The following is a 21,508-nucleotide window of genomic DNA, read 5'->3' on the forward strand; positions in this document are numbered from 1 at the left end:
GCTATGTTGTTAACAGATTACAGTGTAGCTGAACAAAAATCCTCTTTGTTTATATAACTGGCTTATGATTTTAAAAGAAAAATGTAACTTCTTGCATATTAGGAGTTTTATGTTAAATTATTTTCAGTGTTCATGTGAAAGAAGAAAGCTTTAGAGGAATGAGGAAGTTGGGAAGTAGAGGAAGAGGCCCGCTGGGCCTGCTGTCTCCCCATGCACTGTTTATCCCAGGATTCCAGAGAACACAGTTTCAAAAACACTTGATTTTAAAGCCTCTTGTCAGTTTGGAAATTGCGTAATGGTTTCAAAACCCCTTGTTTTGCAGATTAAGAAGTAGAAATTCCTGTGATTATAAATTGTAGTGCTAGAATAAAAACCTTGTTCTGCTCACTTTGAGTCTAATTCTCCTTATATTATTAAGATGTGTGTGTGTGTGTGTGTGTGTGTGTGTTTTGTGGTGCTAGGGATCTTGTTATACACCAGCCATAAAAACATTCTTGCCAATAAGGTCTAAGTAGGTTTGGAAATTCTCATCACAAACAGCGATTATAATGTATGAGAGGAATGAAGACATTCACATTATCCAGAGGCCACTGAAAGTTTGAAGGATAAGCTTAATGGGATTGCTTGCTATAGAGTTTTCATAGCTAACACATAACAAATCTCTGTTTTTCTTTTTTGTGTTTTTGGTGGTGCTGGGCATTGAATCCAGAGCCTTTCTGCTGGAAAGTGGTTCTTTTTCAGCCCTGAGAACTACAATCTTATATCATTTACAAATATTTTTTAAAGAAAGGAGTTAACCTCATTTTATCATGAAGTGTTACATCTTCTTAGAGGGGATTGCTCTTTATCAGAATATGTGAATGGGGTCAAGAGTAATTGACTGAAGTTCTTTATAAAAGAGAGTTTTTGACAAAAATCTTTAATAGATATTTATTTTGTTTTCATTTTATTGATTATTCTCTTATGTTGAGGGAAGAATTAAAAAATAGGAATGAGAAAGTGGGTGCTGCTCAGATTTGTTTGGAGTAGATATCCCTAAACAACCATAATTAAAGGGGAGTGGAGTGGGAGTCTGGGTGGAGGAACATCACTGATCATTATCTTAATCATTTCCAGCTTTGAGTTGTCACACAAGGTTGTGGCAGGGGGCAGAGTGGGAGGTAGAAGGCTGTTGTGAGTGCCCGTGTCTAGCAGCATGATGGTGTTGGCAGTGAGGAGGGAGCACCAGACCAGTGTGGTGGCAGGGAAGCGCAGGTGCAATCGCTGGTGTGACTTGTGGTGCTTAGGAATGAATCAGCATGTGATTGACCGTGGTGCTGAAGGAGCAATAGAGAAGGGTTTTGAAGAATGTCTTGCGGCAGGCAGGTGCTTAGCTCCTTTCAGAAGTCATGGCAAAGCGCAGTCACAGCTTCCAGTCACACACTGGGGCTTAGTCCCGAGAGGAGAGCTTGGCTACCGCCCTCCTGGCCTGGCTGCTCCCACCCTCCTGGCCTGCTGTTGGCGTTTCTTTCAGTGTCTTCAGTTCTTTTTGTTACTCTTTTAATGTTAGCATAGCTTTGAAGTTTTGAATCTTTCTGTTCTCTGTTATTGTCCATAATTCAGGGCAGAAATGTAAGTTTTTAACATTTTTATGTTTTTAAAGAATATTTAAATTGTTTTGATTTGATTGTTATTTTTCTGTTTACCAGTGGTTTCCAGTGGTGTCTATTTTACAGTGATGTTAGGGGTTGACCGGCTCTGTCAGCTGTCCCTTTCTTAGCTGCAAATTACTTGTCATAGTCTTACCCATTTCGTAACATTAAGTCGTGTGTACATCAAAAGTAGCAGAACTGTGATGGAAACAGTCAAACAAGTTTTTCCTTTAAGTTTTTCTTTATTGTGTGTTGACAGATTCTTATTGTATGTATTTATAAGGTACAAAATGATCTTATTAACTTTGAATACAATGTGGAATGATAAAATTAAGCTAATTAACTTAAACATTTAATATTTTGTGGCAAGAGTATTTGAAACTTATTCATAGCAGTTCTGAAATGTACATTACTCAGTGTTTAATTGTACTCACCACACAATGCAATTTATCTTAAAAAAAATCAATCTTATTCCTTCTGCATAACTGAGGCTCTGTATTTGTCATCTTGTACCCGCCCCCACTGCCCAGTCTCTGGTAACCAACATTCTGCTTTCTACTTCTTTGAGTTCAGTTCTAGATTTCACATAGAAGTGAGAACAGACAGTATTTGCTTCTCTTTGTTGGTGTATTCACTTAGCACGTTCTCCATTTCCACCCATGGCTGTCACAAATGACAGAATTTTTTCCTTTTTTAAGGCTGGCTAGTATTCCATTGTATGTGTGTTCCACACCTTCTTCACTCATTCACTACCTGGTGGGTGGATAGATCATTTCCACATCTTGGTTGTTGTGGATGGTGCTGCAGTGAGGGTAGGAGCACAGACATCTCTCTGATGCACTAATTTCAGGAATATTGGAGTTTCTGGGTCACATGGTAATTCTGTTTTTACTTTTTGAGGAACCCTCCCTACATTTTCTCAAGAGGCTGCACTCATTTTTATCCCACCAGTGGTGTACAGGAATTCCCTTTCTCCACACCCTTGCCAGCAGGGTTTTCTTCTGTCTTTTGATGGTAGCCATTCTAACTGGTGTCAGGTGACATCTCTTGTAGATTCCCTTTGTGTGTCCCTGATGGTTCCTGATGTTGGGCATTGCGTCTTGTATTGATTAGCAAGTCAGGTCCTTTGAGAAGTGTCTGTCTGGGTTCCTTGCCCTTTTCTGAATCAGATTGTTTCCTTATTACAGGGCAGTGAGAGTCGTTCACCAAGGTGCATGGGGTCCTTCCTGTTCTGAGCACTCTGTCTGTGGTCTCTTGTGGCCAGAACCATGCTGTTGCAGATACTATTACTTTGTAGAGTAGTGTGAAACCAAATAGTTGATGTCTCCCGATTTGTTCTTTTTGTTCATGATTTCCTTGGCAATTTTTTTTTATGGTTTCATATGAACTTTAGGATCATTTTTCCTGTGTCTATGAAAATTAATGTTTAGACTTTTGATAAGAATGCATTGAATCTGTAGATTTTTTTGGGTAGTAAGGAGAGTTTAACAGTATTCTTCTAATTCATAAACATGGAATATCTTTCCATTTATTTGTCATCTTTGACTTTTTTCATTGATGTTTCACAGTTTTCATTGTACAAGTGTTTTGTCTCTGGCTAAATTCATTCTTAAGTATTCGGTTTTAAGGGCTGGGTTGTGCCTCAGTGGTAGAGTGCTTGCCTCATACATTGAGGCACTGGATTTGATACTCAGCACCACATAAAAATGAATAAACAAAATAAAGATAGTATTTATGTGTAACTGAAAAATATTTTTTAAAAAAGTATTCAGTTTTTAAGCTATTGTAAATGGGATCGTTCTTTTGAATGTTTCTTATTAGCATAGAGAAATACTTCTGATTTTTGTATGAAAATTTTTTATCTTGCAACTTACTGAATTTATCAGTACTGTAGTTTTTTTTTTTGTAAAATCTTGAGGGTTTTTTAAAAATTTAATTTCTAAATCCATTTCATCAGCAAACATTTTCTTTCTCTTTCCTTATTTCTATGGCAAGAACTTTAGTACCTTGTTGCATAGAAATGGTGGGAGTGGTATCCTTGTCTTGTTGTGGATCTTAGAGGACAGGGTTCCAGTTTTTCACTGTTGAGTTAATGTTAGCTTTGGGCTTATTATATGTTTCATGTGCTTCTTGAGGAAATCCTGTTATGAAGGTCAGTATTCTTAACAACAAGCTGTCAAAGGTAATGCCAAGTAGCAATGTAGGAATGAACAGTTTGGTATAAATACCTTATTAATCTTGCATAATTCAGGAACAGAATTTAGAATAAAGTATATAGAGGAATGAACAGGCTGCAAACTAAACTTCTAATAATAGCTGGACAATATTAGATTGTATATAATTATATGTAACATAATGGTGGGCTGTACTTATTACAGTCTAGAGGTTATTTCTTACTGCTTAAGGGTAGATCCATGTGCTTTGATGATTCACCAAGTACTTAGAGATGGTTTACATTTCTTAGTGGGAAATTTAGTAGCCTTGTTGGGGCACATACTGCATGGAACAGATGGCTGCCCCACCTTTCTAGGAGATAGGTGGGCCGGGTTTCATTAGGGAGTTTTAGAATTGCTCCATTAGAAGAAAAGTGGGGTATTCAGTTGCCTAAATCTATACTATAGAGCTTGTGTGGGGACATTTCAGGAGTCATTTAGATATTCAGGTTGTTCAGAATAGCCCTATTTTCAGGGTAGTTGATTTTAAGCCATTATTTTGGAAAATAATGAAGTATCAGGACCAGTTACTTGATCTTAGCCTGTGATGATGCATCATAGTGTTTAAATGACTGTGAACCTGGATAAATAGTTGTACATCTTTATTTCTTTTTTTTTTTTTTTTGGTGCTAGGGATTGAACCCAGGGCCTTATATATGTGAGGCAAGCACTCTGCCAGCTGAGCTATATCCCCAGCCCCCATATATTTTTCTTAATGAGAAGGGATTCTTAAATTAAGACGTGAAAGGATAGCTGACTGGGTACAATGGTGCATGTCTGTGAGCCCAGCAACTTGGGAGGCTGATGCAGGAGGATCACAAGTTTGAGGCCAGCTTTGCAAATTAGCAAGGCCCTATCTTGAAATAAAATAAAAAGGGCTGAGTGGTAGCTCAGTGTAGAGTGCCCGTATTCAAGCCCATATACAAGCCCATGTGCACAAAAAAACCCCCAAATAAACTACAATGGTAAAAACAATAAAAGGATGCCTCTTTCTGTTGTTTGATTTTGTAGACGTTTTAGCCTAATAAGTTCTAATACTTTTAAAATTTGTTACATTTAAATCTTATTTGTTGAATATATTAAATAAATAAAAAACCCCGAGCAGTTTTTAAAAGGTCAGCGGACTGTTTTGTCTTTGGATTAAATATCAATTCTAAGTTTTCCAAGGCTGGTTGGCAGTATTTCTGTACCTTAGCTTTTGCTTTTTTTTAATTACAAACAGCATGTGTTCCTATTACATAATTAAATAGCTGTCTTTTTACTCTTTGGAAAATGAGATATTTCAGTGTTTTATTTGCCTAAGAGAGTTGTGTGATTCTATAACATTGATCTGTTTTTTTCCTTAAATTTAACTGCTCAAGTCAAGACTTTTTATGTGTATATATCCTTTTGTATTTAGGAATTTTATTTATCAAATATTTTTTGGGGCCCATTATGTGATGCCATCATGTTACATGATAGGAAATACGAGAAGATTTTTGTTTTCAAGGTAGATCACTCTAGCCTGTAGGGATGAGATTTCAAAGAGGTAATTGTATCTTTATTTAATAAAAATTTTAATGTAAATTTTTTTATATATATGACAGCAGAATGCCTTACACTTCTTATTACATATATAGAGCACAGTTTTCCATATCTCTGGCTGTATACATCATATATTCACACCAATCAGTGTCTTCATACATGTACTTTGGATAATAATGATCATCCCATTCCACCATCATTAGTTACTCCATGCCTCCTCCCTTCCCCTCCACCCCCTCTGCCCTATCTAGAGTTCGTCTGTTCCTCCCATGCTCCTGCTCCCTATCCCACTATGAATCATTCTCCTTATATCCAAGAAAACATTTGGCATTTGGTTTTATTCTCATAGATGAGAAAAATGAGGCCTTAGGTCACAGCATCAGTAAATGATCATATATTCCTTTTACTGTTTATTTACCTCTTTATTTAGTTCCTGGAGAATCAATGCAAACATCCCCAACTTACTGTTTTTAAAAGAGCTGTGTATTTGTGTGTGTATACACTTAGGCATGTGTGCATGTTCCTAAGTGGGAGATGCATGCCTTTGGAAGAAGTGGTGGTTAGTCTGTGAGGGTACATTGCACCCTGCTGGGGTCATGTTCTTGCTGTTCTGGGATGGTGCCCTGTTTGTCGTGGGCCTTTGTGTTCATCTGTGAGAATGGAGCTGAGTGTGCTGATAGTTGCAAACATACATGGCGCGCTCTGTGAGAGTATGTGCATGTGTGTGCTTGTCTTTGTTAGTTTCTGAGTCTGCACATGAGTATACCGTGTGTACTTGCCCACTCTGTGCAAGAAAGTCTCTGAACATGTGTTCTTTTCTCTGTGTTTCTGTCTGTGTGGGTATCTTCAGACACCCTGTCTCTGCATCTCTCTGTGTATATTGGGGTAGTATTGGGGGGCTGGAGAGGGCATTTCCAAGTAGAATACTCCTGGATGGCAGGAAGCCTGGTACATGGACAGAAAAGGTCCTGGGAAGAGACCCTGCAAAAACCAGCAGCCATGTCAGCTTGGAGACCAGTCAAGCTTGGAGACCAGTCAAGCTTGGAGATCGGATTTGTTGTTTGATTGTGCAGCTCTGTGGCTGGAATACTACTAATGCAATGTAACAAACAAAAAGGTGTGATGTCAACTCAGGGAAATGTTTCTTTAAAATATAAGACCAAAGGGTACATTCTAAATATTGAGAAACTTGCTATTTGATACTTCCCAAAGTGAATTTTTGAAGGAAAAGAGTGATCTCTAGACCACTTGAAGTGGTTCATTACAATTTACATTTTGCTCAATCTTATTTAATATTTCCAAGCCCATTTTAAATTCAGTGATTCAACAAATATTAATTGAGTATCTCCTATGTACCAGAGACTATTTTAGACACCAGGGATATAATAGTGAATTTAACGGGGGGTGGGGGGGAGGTGGGGGGGACTTCTCTAGTAGAATTTACATTCCAGTAGAAGAAGTGACAATAAATGAGAAATAATGTTAAAAAGAAGCAAGAAAAACGTGGTAAGGAATGTTGATGGTATCTTGCAGCGTTTTGGTATCCAGTACTTAGTGTACATCAGTGTGCCGTACATAACACATTACAAAATTGATACACTTATCTCTGTACACTCTTTTAGTAAATTAATGGTGCTCTTTTCTTATTCCTGTTTCATTGAAAGGAGGGAGTCTTGTGCATGTACAGCAAATTAGAGGTGAAATGGAGAGTAATACTGTTTCTATTTTATAATCCCCATTTGCTTATTCATCATTGCTGGTCCAGTTAGGGGAAATCTAGGTTCTTAATTGTCCCCATTGCTGCTTCTCCATCTTGTCCACTGCCCTTTAGAGCACATTCTTAATGATCAGGTCATTCTGGGATTGTTAGTAAACTATCCTGTGAGTAAATTTGAAAACAAATGATGTAAATGAGTTTTGAGGTAAAGTTCGGTTGTATATAAATTTGAAGAATTTTGTAATAATTCCTACTTATATAGGTCTATTTGGGAATAAATTAGAATATTCTATTTGGTGGGTTTTATACATTGTCAGATCTATTTGTTGGCATTTTGTTTTGCTTAGGAGTATGATGCATAAGAAGATGCTTCATTTTTCTTTGTGAGCTTTTGTGTACTAAGCCTTTTGTGTACTAAGCCTTGTTCTAGGGACTGAGAATCCAGCAGTGGGTAGAGTAAGTCCTGTCCTTGTCAGAGCTGGCTTAAGTCAAGTTGGGAGGATTCTGATAATAAGTAAATGGCATATTTAGCATCAAAGAGTGCAGGAGGGGAGTACAGCAGAGGAGAAAATACAAAGCTGATGAGCCCCTGGGTGGGAGTGCTGACTGTCAGGAAGGTGCTGCTTGATGGGGAAGCCATGGTGGGCTTTGTGGTCAAGCCCAGTTGAGGAGAAGCATGCAGGGAGGCAGGGAAAGAGCCTTTAGAGTAGAAGGCAGCGCAGGGAGTCAGGACCGTGGATCCTTAGCATTCTGTGATCACTCAGGCGACGTGGGATTGTCATAAGATGGGAAAGCCACTGGAAAATTTGGGAGCAGAGAGGACAAAATAATCTCAGGTTTAAAAAACTCTGGCTAGTGTGTTAGGTTTAGGTGAGGGAGCAAGGCAGAAGAGGGCCACTAGCAGGGCTAGTGAACCAGCTGAGGGAGACAGGGGCAGAGAGTGGCTGCATTCCGGACGTAGGCTGAAAGAAAAGCTGGCCGGCCAGAGTGGCTGGTGACCTCTGAGCAGCGAAGGAGACAGGCAGGGTGTTGGGGCCCCAGCAAGAGAACCCACTGGCTGCTGATAGGAGGGGGTATGCGAGATAGTCAGGTGTGTGCGGGTGTGAGGAACCTGTGAAGCAGGTCAGGTGTGTGCGGGTGTGAGGAACCTGTGGAGCAGGTCAGGTGTGTGCGGGTGTGAGGAACCTGTGAAGCAGGTCAGGTGTGTGTGGGTGTGAGGAACCTGTGAAGCAGGTCAGGTGTGTGTGGTGGTGTGAGGAACCTGTGAAGCAGGTTAGGTGTGTGCGGGTGTGAGGAACCTGTGAAGCAGGTCAGGTGTGTGTGCGGGTGTGAGGAACCTGTGAGGCAGGTCAGGTGTGTGCGGGTGTGAGGAACCTGTGAAGCAGGTCAGGTGTGTGTGGGTGTGAGGAACCTGTGAGGCAGGTCAGGTGTGTGCGGGTGTGAGGAACCTGTGAAGCAGGTCAGGTGTGTGTGGGTGTGAGGAACCTGTGAAGCAGGTCAGGTGTGTGTGGTGGTGTGAGGAACCTGTGAAGCAGGTTAGGTGTGTGGTGGTGTGAGGAACCTGTGGAGCAGGTCAGGTGTGTGCGGGTGTGAGGAACCTGTGAGGCAGGTCAGGTGTGTGCGGGTGTGAGGAACCTGTGAAGCAGAATTGGAGATGTTGAGTCAGTCTGCTGCTGGGCTCTTGGCCTGGCATCTGAGGAAGGGTTTGAACCCAGTGGGTGATGGAGTTTGATTTACTTGCTTAAAAATGGGTGATGGCATTCATTGTTCTCAAGCAGTGTACGTACTGATCTTTGTATTTCAACGAGTTTGACGTACAGCAAGTAGTGGGATGAAATGCTTGATGTGGTTTAGGGGTTGGCTTGGCTGTTAGTCCTCTGGTAAATCTGAAGAAATAGGAGGACCATAGGTCAAAGAACTACTTAAGAAATTACTGGGGAGATTCCAGCTCCTGAGCCTTAGTTTCTTGAAGGGTTGGGTTTGTCATGTTTTCCTGGGTTGTTCTAGGAAGTGATGAAATAACCTAGATTGGAGTACAGGTAATAGGATTACTGTCTGGAAAATAGCGCTGCTGCTTTGTTTTCCTTAGTTTATTTTAAAAACAAGTGGTATATTATTTTTAATTCGTTAGCTTAAAATTTAAATTTATTTCAATATTTGGCACATCATATATCTTTTGCAATAGCTCCCAGAAGTTATTAATTTTGGTGAAGCTTGGTATTTTTGAAGGGTATGTCCCCCTCGTTTAAGTCACTACTTCAACTGCTTAAACTGAAAGTCCATAACAGCTCACTGAGTTTCAAAATTGAATGTTTCTGACTGGTCATCTTATTTCAGTCAGTTTTTAGTTGAATTTGGTAGAGGCAAAAATGGATGATTAAAAATCATGTCTCAGAAAATGTGCCTGATTCTTCATTTGATTTGCGATACACTGCTTTCAGCAGAAAACAGTGCCATCCATCATGGTATAGGCAGACTCATTAATTAAAACAGGTTGAGTACTCCAGTCTGAAACCTAGAATTGGAAATGCTCCTGAGTCTGGAAAGTTCTGAGCACTGACATGAAGTCCTGACCTCAAGTAGTGGGTTTCAGTCAAAGTGCAGATGCACAAAGTATTGTCTAAAATCGCCTCCAGGCTGTGTTTATAAGGTGAAAATTAAACAAGGGAATTTTGTGTTTGGATGTGGGTCCCAGCTCACATTTATTTCTCATATATTCGCAAATATCCCCAGATCTGAAAAAATCCAGAAGCCAAAACACTTTGTCTCAAGCATTTAGGGTAAGGGATACTCCATCTATTGTTGTTGAGACTTAATGTAATTATGTCTTTTATTTGAGAAGGTTATTGCTCAGTCTTATCATTCAGAAAATGTTCTAGTGTTGTGTAGTTTTTGAAAAAAAATTATGAAAAATTCTAGATCTTATGCAAAAATTCAAATAGTAATGTGACATTTAAATGTATTTAGAATTATTTACTATGTATATTTTAATATAAAATGGCTAGATAAGGGCAGCTTTACTCCGTAAGTGGCACTTTATTTTTCTTAGGATAAACTCTTTAAATTTTGTCACTATATAACCAGAATCTAGAAACTTAGTTGTTCATAAAGTATTAAATTATAACAATGATATCAGCATTTTTCTTTCTGTTGCTGTTGTTTTGTATTTTAATATGTGTTTCTGTGTTATAGAATGATATTTAAAACAATAATTTGAGTTACTTCAACTGTGAAAAAAAAATTATACTAAAATTGTTAAAAATTTAACTGAAATCTTTTTTTGTAATTGGTATCTTTAGATCCAAAGGCAGAAACCAGATTATACATCACAGTTAATGATTTTGAATTTCATGTCTACAACCGTTCGGATCTTTATGGACACCTTCAAGAGTTGTTTGGTTTGGAGCCAACAATAATTCCACCTAAGAAAGATGATGATAAAACCCGGGAAAATGGGAGAACAAGAACCCAGTCTAAAATTGAAAGGTTGAAAATCATACCTGAATTTTACTAATTTCTAGCATTTAAACCTTTGCCTTTATTAGAATGTGATTGATAACTGTTCACCTAGACACAATCTAATCTTTCTTTCTAATTTAACTAAAAACTTTTTGTTTTTTAAAATAATTATGTAATCATTTAAAATTAAAATAATACAGAATTATATAATGTCAAAAAAGTTGTTTCCCTACAAATGGTTTCTACTTCACTCCATATTAAAAACTACTGATATTAATTTTTTATGTTTTTGAGTTCATTTACATGAATGTTTTAAGGTTCATATGCAAATATTTGACCTTTTTTTGTGAGTTTCTGAAAATCATATGTTTCACATATAGTGTGTGTAGTTTGCTTGTTATGGAGAAGTGTATCTTTAACTTCACCTATCTGTATATGTAAGTCCATTTTGTTTTGCCTGCTGGGCACTCATTGTATACTGGGAAGTGCACAGCTAATGTTAAGTATATCTGAGGGAGTATCCTTCAGGTATTTAAGCTTTTCTTGGTCTTAGTTTTTTTCTTCTCTTTAGAGTTAAAGTAAAAACAGAATCTCAAGACCCTGCATCTTCATGGCGATCACTTATTCCAGTCATAAAAGTCAATGTGAGCACAGTAAGTAAATTGTGTTATAGTTAAATGTTTGGTGGGTTCAAAACATAGAATGTTTTATTTTTGCAAATATAACTTTCATTTCTCTAGGTTGTGAAAGAATTTTAGCACCAATACTGTTTTAGGATAAGTTTCTTAGATTGTAAAGCTTATTTATTTACAAGAGTTTAAACTAGTTTGAACTTCACTTTAAATTTCTTCAAATACTGGTATACATTGACCAGCAGAATGATTTAAATAGCATATAGCGCTGAGCTGGAATCATTTACTTGTTTCTTGAAAATGTTTGGTGTTAGGTCAGCTTAATGGAGAAAAAAGGTGTAATATATGTCTTTTTATGTACTTTTTTTAGGGACGTTTGGCCTTTGGAAATCATTACCAACCTCAGACTCTGTGCATCAACTTTGATGATGCTTTCTTAACTTACACCACAAAACCACCTTCAAGTCACCTTGACCAATTCATGCATATTGTGAAAGGAAAGCTTGAAAATGTTCGAGTCATGCTTGTTCCTAGTCCAAGATATGTTGGTCTTCAAAATGATGAGTAAGAAAGCCTGATGGAAATAGTAACTTCTTTTGAACTAAGATGGGCATCACCTGGAATCTTCGGTGACCCTTATTTTCTTGCTATAGTTGTGTGATAATAGCTACATTTCTCAGTCTCCTAAACAGTGAACAGGTCTTCCTTGTGGGATCAATGGATATGCTGTCTAGCAGTAACGTGTGCTTTCAGATATGCTTCTGTATTGCCTATAGCTATAGCTCTTCTCCTTCTCTCTGTAGTTGGGAAATTTATTTTGGGCAGTTAAGCCCTGATGTTTGTATAAGAAATGTACATTACAGGTGGACTTTTCTTTTCAGAAGGCATGGATAAAGTAAATTGAAGAGATTGGAGTACCATTTTTGAGTTAGTGAATGTTGAAAATGAATCGGAATTACTCTTGAAAAATTAGTCAAGTTAGGGTGGTGCGGTTTTGAGACCCATATGACGCTTACATCCCAAATTGTTTTCCATCTAGTTTTTGAGGTGTGATTTTGTATTATTCAGTGAAAAGTAGCAGTGTGTATTTAAGAGACATGTTGTGTGGATGTTGCACACTAGACCCACCTCACAATGGTGAGATGCCCACCCTAGACTGGACTGGTCCCTGAGGAAGCCGCAGACTCATGACTCCTGCCTGACGCCAGGCCATACGTCCATAGATGGGATGATGGGCTTTTATGACCTTTGTTTTTTCTCAGCCGCTCTTTGTTTTTGTGCAGGAGCCTTTGGATGAATATGTGTGGTTTAAGTGTTTCTGGGTAGAAACACTGTAGTGCCTCAGCTTTTATCCTTTTATTTTTGTGCATAGGCAATATGAAGTCTTATAAGGTTACAAGAAACACAGTTATTCCTTTTAGTTCTTACTCTTGACCTCCTTGCTATTACATTTCCCAAGAACTATCTAAAATGATAGAGAGAGGGTTTTTCCTTTTCTAATCCCAGGTGGCCGTGGGTCTGCCTGGCCATACTTTTCAAGATCATGGATTTGGTTAAACCTCTTCTGGAGTGCAATCAAGTCTGTGTTTTTGGGTACAGGTATAATACTGAATAAATCTGGATTTTTTTCCCCCAAGTTACTGGAGAGTGAGATCAGAAAGTGTTCTGCTATTAGTAACTTGTGTAAAGAGGTTTAAAATTATATTTTTCATTATTCAAAAGTGTGGAGCATCATTAATCTTTTTGATTTAATACATATTTAGAAGAAAATTTAGTTTGTATATATTATCTATTATTGAGAAGTTAATTTTGATGAAGAAGATAGATATTATAGTATGTGACAGAAGTTGTTAAAGTTTGTGGGAAATTGAAGATAGAGAAGCATTCATTCAGAGTTAAGTTCAAGGTGTTTGCTTTAAATTTATTTCAAGCTGTTCAACTAAATATTCTTAGAAATAAGCAATATTAAGTTGTTGTTTTTATTATTTTCTTTTTTCTTATTTCATGTTTCTGAATGATTACAGCTTATTCTGATAAATAAAATGATATTTTGTGTTTGTTTTTAATAGCAATGATTTTAATTTTTTATTTCACATGAAAACTAATTTTTTTTCCCCTCTTGAGCTACCAGTAATTTACCAATAAATTTTCAGGGTCAATTTTATTATTTACCATAATACAGCATGTACCTGGGAACAGTTATTTGGATAATTGTATAGGTGAAGGATATTTTTCCCTTTTTAAGATGGTTCTTGGGTGTGCTTTGTAGCTATTCCTTTCCGTTTTTCACCTTTTACCACCATTAAGTAGGATATTGAACGTTTTGCTTTTCGGAGGTGTATTCAGCTAGCCCTCACCTCTGCTTCTTATAGACCACCAAGACTGATGGGAGAAGGCTTTGTGGTGATGCAGTCCAACGATGTCGACATCTATTACTACATGGATGAGCCAGGTACTGTGTTTTTGCGAGTATGTTTCATAGTGACGATTCTCTTCTGTGGAATGTACATATCTGATAATCTTTCTAATCTTCTTTCTTAGGGTATGGTATTAAAGGGATCAGTAAAATGATAAATGTGGTTATGGGAATATCTCTAAAAATATGTGTCATTTCTTAGAAGTGTTTTAGACTAAAGAGAACAATATAGTATGTTACTTCAGACTCTGTTTTCATCCATAGACTTCAGCAATCTAGAATGCAGGCAGCCTCTAGTGAAGACCTTTAGGGGGTGCTGTTAGGATTGAAAGATCAAAATCTTGCTAGTGACTGTGCTTTGTAGGTGGCTTCCGTGCTTCCATTTGATAAAAGCTAAATGCTAGATCTTTTATATATATATTAATTGTAGATGGACACAATAACTTTATTTATTTATTTTTATGTGGTTCTGAGGATTGAATCCAGGGCCTCAAATGTGTGAGGCGAGTGCTCTACCATTGAGCCACAACCACAGCCCCAGTGCTAGATCTTTTAAAGCCCTTTTTTGTACTTCAGCTTTTCCGACCTTTCAGGGGTTTTTGAGGCTCTGGGACTTTCTGGTCTCTTGAGCTGACGTGGGCTCTGATGGTGCAGAAGCAGGGTGGGTGCCTGCAGGGAAGCTGCAGCTCTCTGTCCTGTTAGCCGGCCTTGCAGTTTCTGCTGCCACACTCTCCCAGACAGAAGACTGGCTGATCTGGTAGAGCTTCCCTTGATGAAGCAGTAAAAATTATTAGTTTTATCAAGTATTGACCCTTGACTAGAGTCATCTTAATATTTGGTACGATATAGTGGGTTAAACACAAAGCACTTCTGCCACATACCAGATATTCTGGTGTCTTGAAGAGAAGCATATATGTGATGGAGTTGCACACCCAGTCATTTCCTTTTTACATGGAACACCGACTGATCTTGAAAGATGAATCAGAGACTTTGTTTTTGAGCTGACATGAGAAGTTAGAATTTTGGAAAATTTAGGACTATTTGGCAGTAACTCAATAATTAATAGCTTTCTAATGAAACTACCAGTGACACTAACAAGTGTGATTATAAAAATGTTTAAGAGTGAGTTTATCAACATTTGTGAAAGATCAGCATGGTTATGTGAACTGCTGTTTTCCACATGACCAGTGTGTGCTTGCAAGGGTCATGTGTGGACAAGAGATGCATTCAGAATGCAACACCAGCATAAGACTGCCAAAAGTGCAGTGATCCAGTTTCAGATTACACATTGCGACTCATCTTTAAGAAGGTCCCACTTGTTGAATTTTGCTGTCATGTCAAAGAAGAATATCATCCAGCATTAGGTGAAAAGTCTACTGAAATGCTGCTCCTTTTCTGAGTACATGTCTGTTGAGGCCAGGTTTTATTCAAGTCCTTCAACAGCAGATTGAATGCAGAAGCAGCTTTGAAAATCCACCTGATTTCTATTAAGCTAGACACTACAGAGATTTGCCAAAATGAAGAACAATACCAACATTTCTCACTAAATTATTTTGGTTTTGAAAATATAGTTTTTCTTCATTAAGAATGAAATGAAAACTCCAATTTCATTAAAATAGTTATTTTTCATTTTTATACTATTTTTATTTAGTATTTTATTATGTTGATATATAGTGAGTTGATTTTTAAAATAAAATTACTTAATGTTTACAACAAAAATTTATTATTTTGAATAGAACCTTAAATGGGCTTAACTTTAGTCTCTTTTGGGGATCCTTTTTGGGGTTCTTGATTTTTAAGAATGTAAAGAAAGGTTCCTGAAGCCAACACGTTTAGAACTGCTTATTTAAGGAAACTTCCTAATGGTCTTTTTAAGTAACTGCTTTTAAATTGTATGTTCTGGAATACAGGACTTGTTCCAGAAGAAACAGAAGAAAGCATTGAAGGAGAAATAAGCAGTGAAGATTGCAAATTACAAGACTTACCTCCATGTTGGGGGCTCGATATAGTCTGTGGTAAAGGAACAGATTTTAATTACGGACCCTGGGCTGATAGGCAGAGGTACTTAAGTAAATTATATCTCCAATAAAGTCTTTCAAATGCATTGAAATAGTAGCTTATTTTTTTTTGTGCTGTCTTATGATGGCAGAATAAATTGTCACTAAATATTTTGATCCAATAGTAACTTGTTTTATGGAGAAACCTCAAGCAAGTTGTCTCCAAAAGGAGGAACTCATTTATCAGAAAGATTCATTAACAGCATATTTATTCATTTCTTTGATTTTTCTTTTGTATTTATTGAACAATTTATTTATTAACTCTCTACTATGTAGCAGAGTAATGAAGAGATGGGGGTTTAAAAATAAAAGACATACATACACAGTTCAGTTTTAGTGGGGGAGGAGAAAGCAAGTTGTGAGAAGGGCTGTATAGAGGTAAGTAAAGGGTCTTGAAGATGTGCCCAGGAAGGCACTGCATCTGTTTCCCAGCGAGGCCGAAACTGATCACTGCCCATGGGGTAGCTTAACCAAAGCTTCTTTCTCACAGTTCTGAGGCCAAAGGCTCTCCATCAAGGTGGTGGTGAGGTTGGTTCCTTCTGAGGACTGGGAGGGAAGGAGGTGCCCCAGGCCTTTTCCTGGGCTTGTAGGTGGCTGCTTTCTCCTGGTGTCTTCATGTCGTCTCCTTTGTGTATGTTGGTGGCCAGACTTCCTCTTCTCCTAGGGACACAAGTCATACTGCATCAGGATGTACCACAGTGGCCTCATTTTAATGCTATTATTCTCTAAAGACCCTTTCTCCAAATACAGCCCTGTTTTAGATACTAGGGTTAGGATTTAAACATGAAATTTTAGGGTACAGTTTTAGTTCAGCTTACAATAGGTACATAATTCATATTGAAGATTGGGGAGAGAAGACTTAGAAAAGGCTTTTGTAGAGGTAGCAGTTTAGAGTTTGCTAGGCAAAGAAGGGACTGAGTATTGAGGCAAATACATGAGAAAAGTGGAGAATTGTCCTGTGTTATACAGGTAAAGGAGTTCTGTAGTAATAAGAAGTAGGGATCGTATACTGAGAATAATGTAGAGTGTCTCACAGTTTTTCGTTTTTCTTTCTTTTTTTAATTTTTATATTTTGGGACAGTTTTGCTACAATGCCCAGGCTGTCCTTGAACTCCTGATTAAAGCTCAACTGCTTTTCTGCCGCAGCTTCCTGAGTAGCTGATTCTGTAAGCTTGTGCCACTGTGCCCATCTGACTCAAAGATTTTTATTAATCATTCTATTACCTTAAAATAATTTTTTATTTTTAATATATTATTAATGTTTTTCCACTTATTAAAGAAAACAAAGGGACATTTTTCACTAATTAGGAATTAATTCAAATAGACATTGCTTAATGTTTTTCTCTACATGAGTTAGCTTTCTTGAATAGAAAAGTATGTGTTGAGTCACATACTAAGGCAGTTTTTACTGGGCTATTGATGTGTTAATGAAAGATTTGAAAGACCACTGATACCAATTTTTGATGTTCTGAGTTTTTTTGAATACTTTTTAAAGTTTCAGATTATGCTATGAATGTACTCTTAGTGAGAAGGATATGCCTTGTCAAAGAATATGCTCTTCCTTTACTTACTGTTTTGGTGCTGGGGGTCAAACCAGCATCTTGCACATGACAAGGCAACGGCTCTGTTTGTCCTCCTGGTCTTACTGTTCTCTAGTATACATGGCTGTGTGCCTCACTAGTAGTTAATTAAGGTTGTATGATAAATGAGTAGTTTGTTATTTGAAAACTCTTGGAATGTGCTAATGGAGAATTCACTAAGTTCTGGGTTAGGTTGAAACTTGAAAGTTTCAGAGTAAATTCACTAAGTTCTGGGTTAGGTTAAAACTTGAATGTAAACAGAGCTTAAAATTCCAGTTAGCAGATACTTTTCACATTATTGGATTTTAATTTTCCTTTAATGGCAAAATTTTTCCTACAATAAATCATGCTGTATTTGCTTTGTATCCAGTTGAAAATGAAGGATTTCAGATTCCAGAAAGTAAAATAGCTACAGCTATTCCAACTGCATGCAGAAATCTTAAGGGAAATTCATTTTCTTTGGCTGGACTAACAGTTATATATTTTTGAAAGGAAAACAAAATAGAAGAATGCCTTAACACAGACACATGAAACATTTTTATAGTTTTAGCAATAGAATGAGGTGTGATTCTTCCTAAAATACGTTTAATATGTTTAAAAAATGAATAGTGCATATTTACATAAAAACCCTAACTAAAATTCTTATAATACATAATTAAGTTCACTTTGGCTACATAAAGTCTTTGTATTATATGGAGAAATAAAACGAAAATTAATATGAGTTAGAAATTTGCTTTCTCAACTCCCTTCAGTATATATTCTTCCTCTGCTAAGAGAGAACAGCAACATACTTCATAAACTGAACTTAGCAAATGCACTCAAGTTTATTCAAGACAAGGATCTGTTTTTCACATACTTTAGTTCACTGGTGTGAGTGAAGTGTGCTTCCTCACTTGCATGTACAAAGTCCTCAGGGAGCCCTCTGCTTTTCTTCCTCCCCATATTGAATTTCCACTTGAATATGATCAGCAGTCAACAGTGACTAGTACTGTCATTTTCTTACCATTTAAGTATGTCAGAAATATAGGAAGAAATTTTGGCAGTCTTGCTGTTGAATCATTTGCTCAGAGTTTCGAGGAGTTCTTGATCTCTGATAGGGCATAGTTTTAGCATATAGATTAAAAAAATTTTAAATTTTAAATGACAGTAGAATGCATTTATGCACTTTGATATACGTAGATGAGATATATTTTTTCTAAGTGTACATGTTGCAAAATCATACTGGTCATGTAGTCACATATATACATACAGTAATAATGTCTGTTTCATTCACCTATCTTTCCTATCCTCACATCTCTTCCCATCACTTCCCTCTACCTAATCTAAGGTAACGCTGTTCTTCCCTAGGGACCCCCACCTTATTGTGAATTAGCATCCACATATTAGAGAAAACATTTGGCTTTTGGTTTTGTGGGATTGGCTTATTTCACTTAGCATGATAGTCTCCAACTCTAATTGTTTACTGGTAAATGCCATAATTTCCCTCCTCTTTAAAGCTGAGTAATATTCCATTGAGTATATATATATTGCACTTTCTTTATCCATTCATCTATTGAGGGGCACCTAGGTTGGTTTCACAGTTTAGCTAATGTGAATTGAGCTGCTATATACATTGATGTGGCTGTGTCATTATAGTATGCTGATTTTAAGTCCTTTGGGTATAAAACAAGGAGTGGAATAGCTGGGTCAAATGATGGTTCCATTCCAAGTTTTCGGAGGAATCTCCATACTGCTTTCCATAGTGGTTACACCAACTTGCAGTGTGACCAGCAGTGTATAAGTGTACCTTTTTCCCCACATCCTCGCCAACACTTATTGTTGCCTGTGTTCTTGATGATTGCCATTCAAACAGGAGTGAGATGAAATCTTAGAGTTGTTTTGATTCACATTTCTCTAATTGCTAGTGATGATAAACATTTTTTTTTTCATATTTTTGTTGATTGATTGTATTTCTTCTTCTGTGAAGTGTCTGTTCTGTTCCTTAGCCCATTTATTGAACGGGTTATTTGGTTTTTTGTTGTTAAGTTTTTTGAGTTCTTTATGTATCCTAGAGATTAATGCTTTATCCAGAGGTGCATGTGGTAAAGATTTTCTCTCAATCTGTAGGCTCTCTCCTCATGTTATTGATTGTTTCCTTTGCTGAGAAGAAGCTTTTTTAATTTGAATCCATCCCATTTATTGATTCTTGATTTTACTTCTTGTGCTTTAGGAGTCTTGTTAAGAAAGTCAGATCCTAGGCTGACGTGGTGAAGATTTGGGCCTAATTTTTTCTTCTGTTTGCTCAGGGTCTCTGTTCTAGTGGCTAAGTCTTTGATCCACTTTGAGTTAATTTTTGTGCAGGATGAGAGATAGAGGTTTAATTTCATTTGGCTATCTTTTCTTCAGTGAATGTTTTTGGCACCCTTGTCTAGTATGAGATAACCGTATTTATGTGGATTTGACTCTGTGTCCTCTGTTCTGTACCGTTGGTCTACAGTTCTATTTTGGTGCCAATACCATGCTGTTTTCGTTACTGTAGCTCTGTAGTACAGTTGAAGGTCTGGTATTGTGATGCCTCCTGCTTCACTTTTCTTGCTAAGGATTGCTTTAGCTATTCTGGGTCTCTTATATTTCCAAATAAATTTCATGATTGCTTTTTCTATTTCTATGAAGAATGTCATTGGGATTTTAATAAGAATTTAATTAAATCTGTATAATGCTTTTGGTAATATGACACTATTAATTCTGCCTATCCAGGAGCATGGGAGATCTTTTCATCTTTAATTTCTTTCTTTAGTGTTCTGTAGTTTTCATTGTAGAGGTCTTTCACCTTTTGTTAGATTGATTCCCAAGTATTTTATTTTATTTTTTTGAGGCTATTGTGAATGGAGTAGTTTTCCTAATTTCTCTTTCAGTGGATTCATTGCTGATGTATAAGAATGTGTTTGACTTATGGATGTTGATTTTATATCCTGCTACTTTGCTGAATTCATTTATGAGTTCTAGAAGTTTTCTGGTGGAATTTTTTCGATTTTCTAGATAGAGAATCATGTCATCAGCAAATAGAGTTTGAGTTGTTCTTTACCTATTTGTGTCCCTTTAATTTCTTTCTTTTGTCTAATTGCTCTGGCTAGAATTGTAAGGATGATGTTGAATAGAAGTGGTGAAAGAGGACATCCTTGTCTTATTCTAGTTTTTATTTTTAGCAGGAGTGCTTCCAATTTTTCTCCATTTAGAATGATGCTGGCCTTGGGTTTGACAACTATCTCTAGTTTTTCTAGTGTTTTGAACGTGAATCTGAGTTATATTTTGTCAAATGCTTTTTCTGCATCTATTGAGATGATCATGATTCTTGTTTTTAAGTCCATTAATATGATGAATCATGTTTATTTATTTTTTATTTTTTGTATTTTGAACCAACCCTGCATCCCTGGGATGAATCCCACTTGATCATGGTTCCCTATCTTTTTAATATATTTTTGTATGTGATTTAGCATATAGATTTTGATGTTAATTCTACCACCAGTGATTCTGAATCTTCAAGGTATTATTCAGCTTTATGATAATTCTTCTTATGAATTTTTCATGACAGTTTGAGATAGAGCCTATTAGATTGAAACTTAATTTGTAGGTGATAATTTTGACAATGTAAGCATTCCTGACATTGGCTGTTTAGTGCTTTTACTTAAAGTGCTTTCATTGAAGTATTTCCGCACAAGGTCCTCATCACCTAGTGAGATACATAGGACAGATGTGTGATCCCATCAAACCTGTGAGAAAGTGGGGCTGCAGAGAGGTTAAGTGGTTTGGGGATAGTAGTGAAGCGACAGCTTCAAAAATTGAGGTCTAGATCAGCTGATCATCCTACTGCCCACTGCTCTTGTCCTTCTGTTACCTCCTGGAGTGCGCAGTCACCTAGAAGTTTTGTTTTTGTTTTTGTATGTTTGTGTGCCTTAGTCAAAACATTTGCAGAACGTAAGTTTGTTTTTATTTTCATCTAGTGATGTGAGTCTTGTGAGTCTCTATTTTAATTTTGTTCTATTCAACTGTTTTTTCCCCTGTCTTTTATTCCAAGTACCGTTTCCTGTCACTGCTGACTCCTTCCCCAGCCCTCCTATCTCCTCTGAGTTATTAGCAGCATTAGGTTAGTGCGGTAACATAAGACACTGATTTTTCATCAGACAATAAGGGGTAGACAAATAACTAGAGCCTGGGTTTCATTTTTTTTTTTAAAGAAATTTGTTGCTCTTCATCCTATTTATAGTATCTATTAAAAACAGTGACTATGGAAATAATAAAA

At 37.0% G+C, this 21,508-nt stretch overlaps 1 protein-coding gene across 12 annotated transcripts in view; it reads left to right on the plus strand.

Annotated features, from left to right (window-relative positions):
* The window catches only part of Bltp1 (bridge-like lipid transfer protein family member 1), a 209,922-nt gene that overhangs the window by 34,077 nt on the left and 154,337 nt on the right, over positions 1-21,508 (plus strand). For all 12 annotated transcript variants that reach the window (XM_058583669.1, XM_058583667.1, XM_058583668.1 and 9 more), the window contains 5 exons: positions 10,385-10,571; positions 11,116-11,197; positions 11,547-11,740; positions 13,549-13,628; positions 15,503-15,653. In XM_058583669.1, coding sequence (XP_058439652.1) covers positions 10,385-10,571; positions 11,116-11,197; positions 11,547-11,740; positions 13,549-13,628; positions 15,503-15,653 — 694 coding nt within the window. The remainder of the gene's footprint in view (positions 1-10,384; positions 10,572-11,115; positions 11,198-11,546; positions 11,741-13,548; positions 13,629-15,502; positions 15,654-21,508) is intronic.

The sequence above is a fragment of the Marmota monax genome, unplaced genomic scaffold (genome assembly GCF_021218885.2).
Source record: "Marmota monax isolate L192 unplaced genomic scaffold, Marmota_monax_Labrador192_F-V1.1 WCK01_AAM20220418_F8-fsc00378, whole genome shotgun sequence".
Classification (NCBI taxonomy): Eukaryota; Metazoa; Chordata; class Mammalia; order Rodentia; family Sciuridae; genus Marmota; species Marmota monax.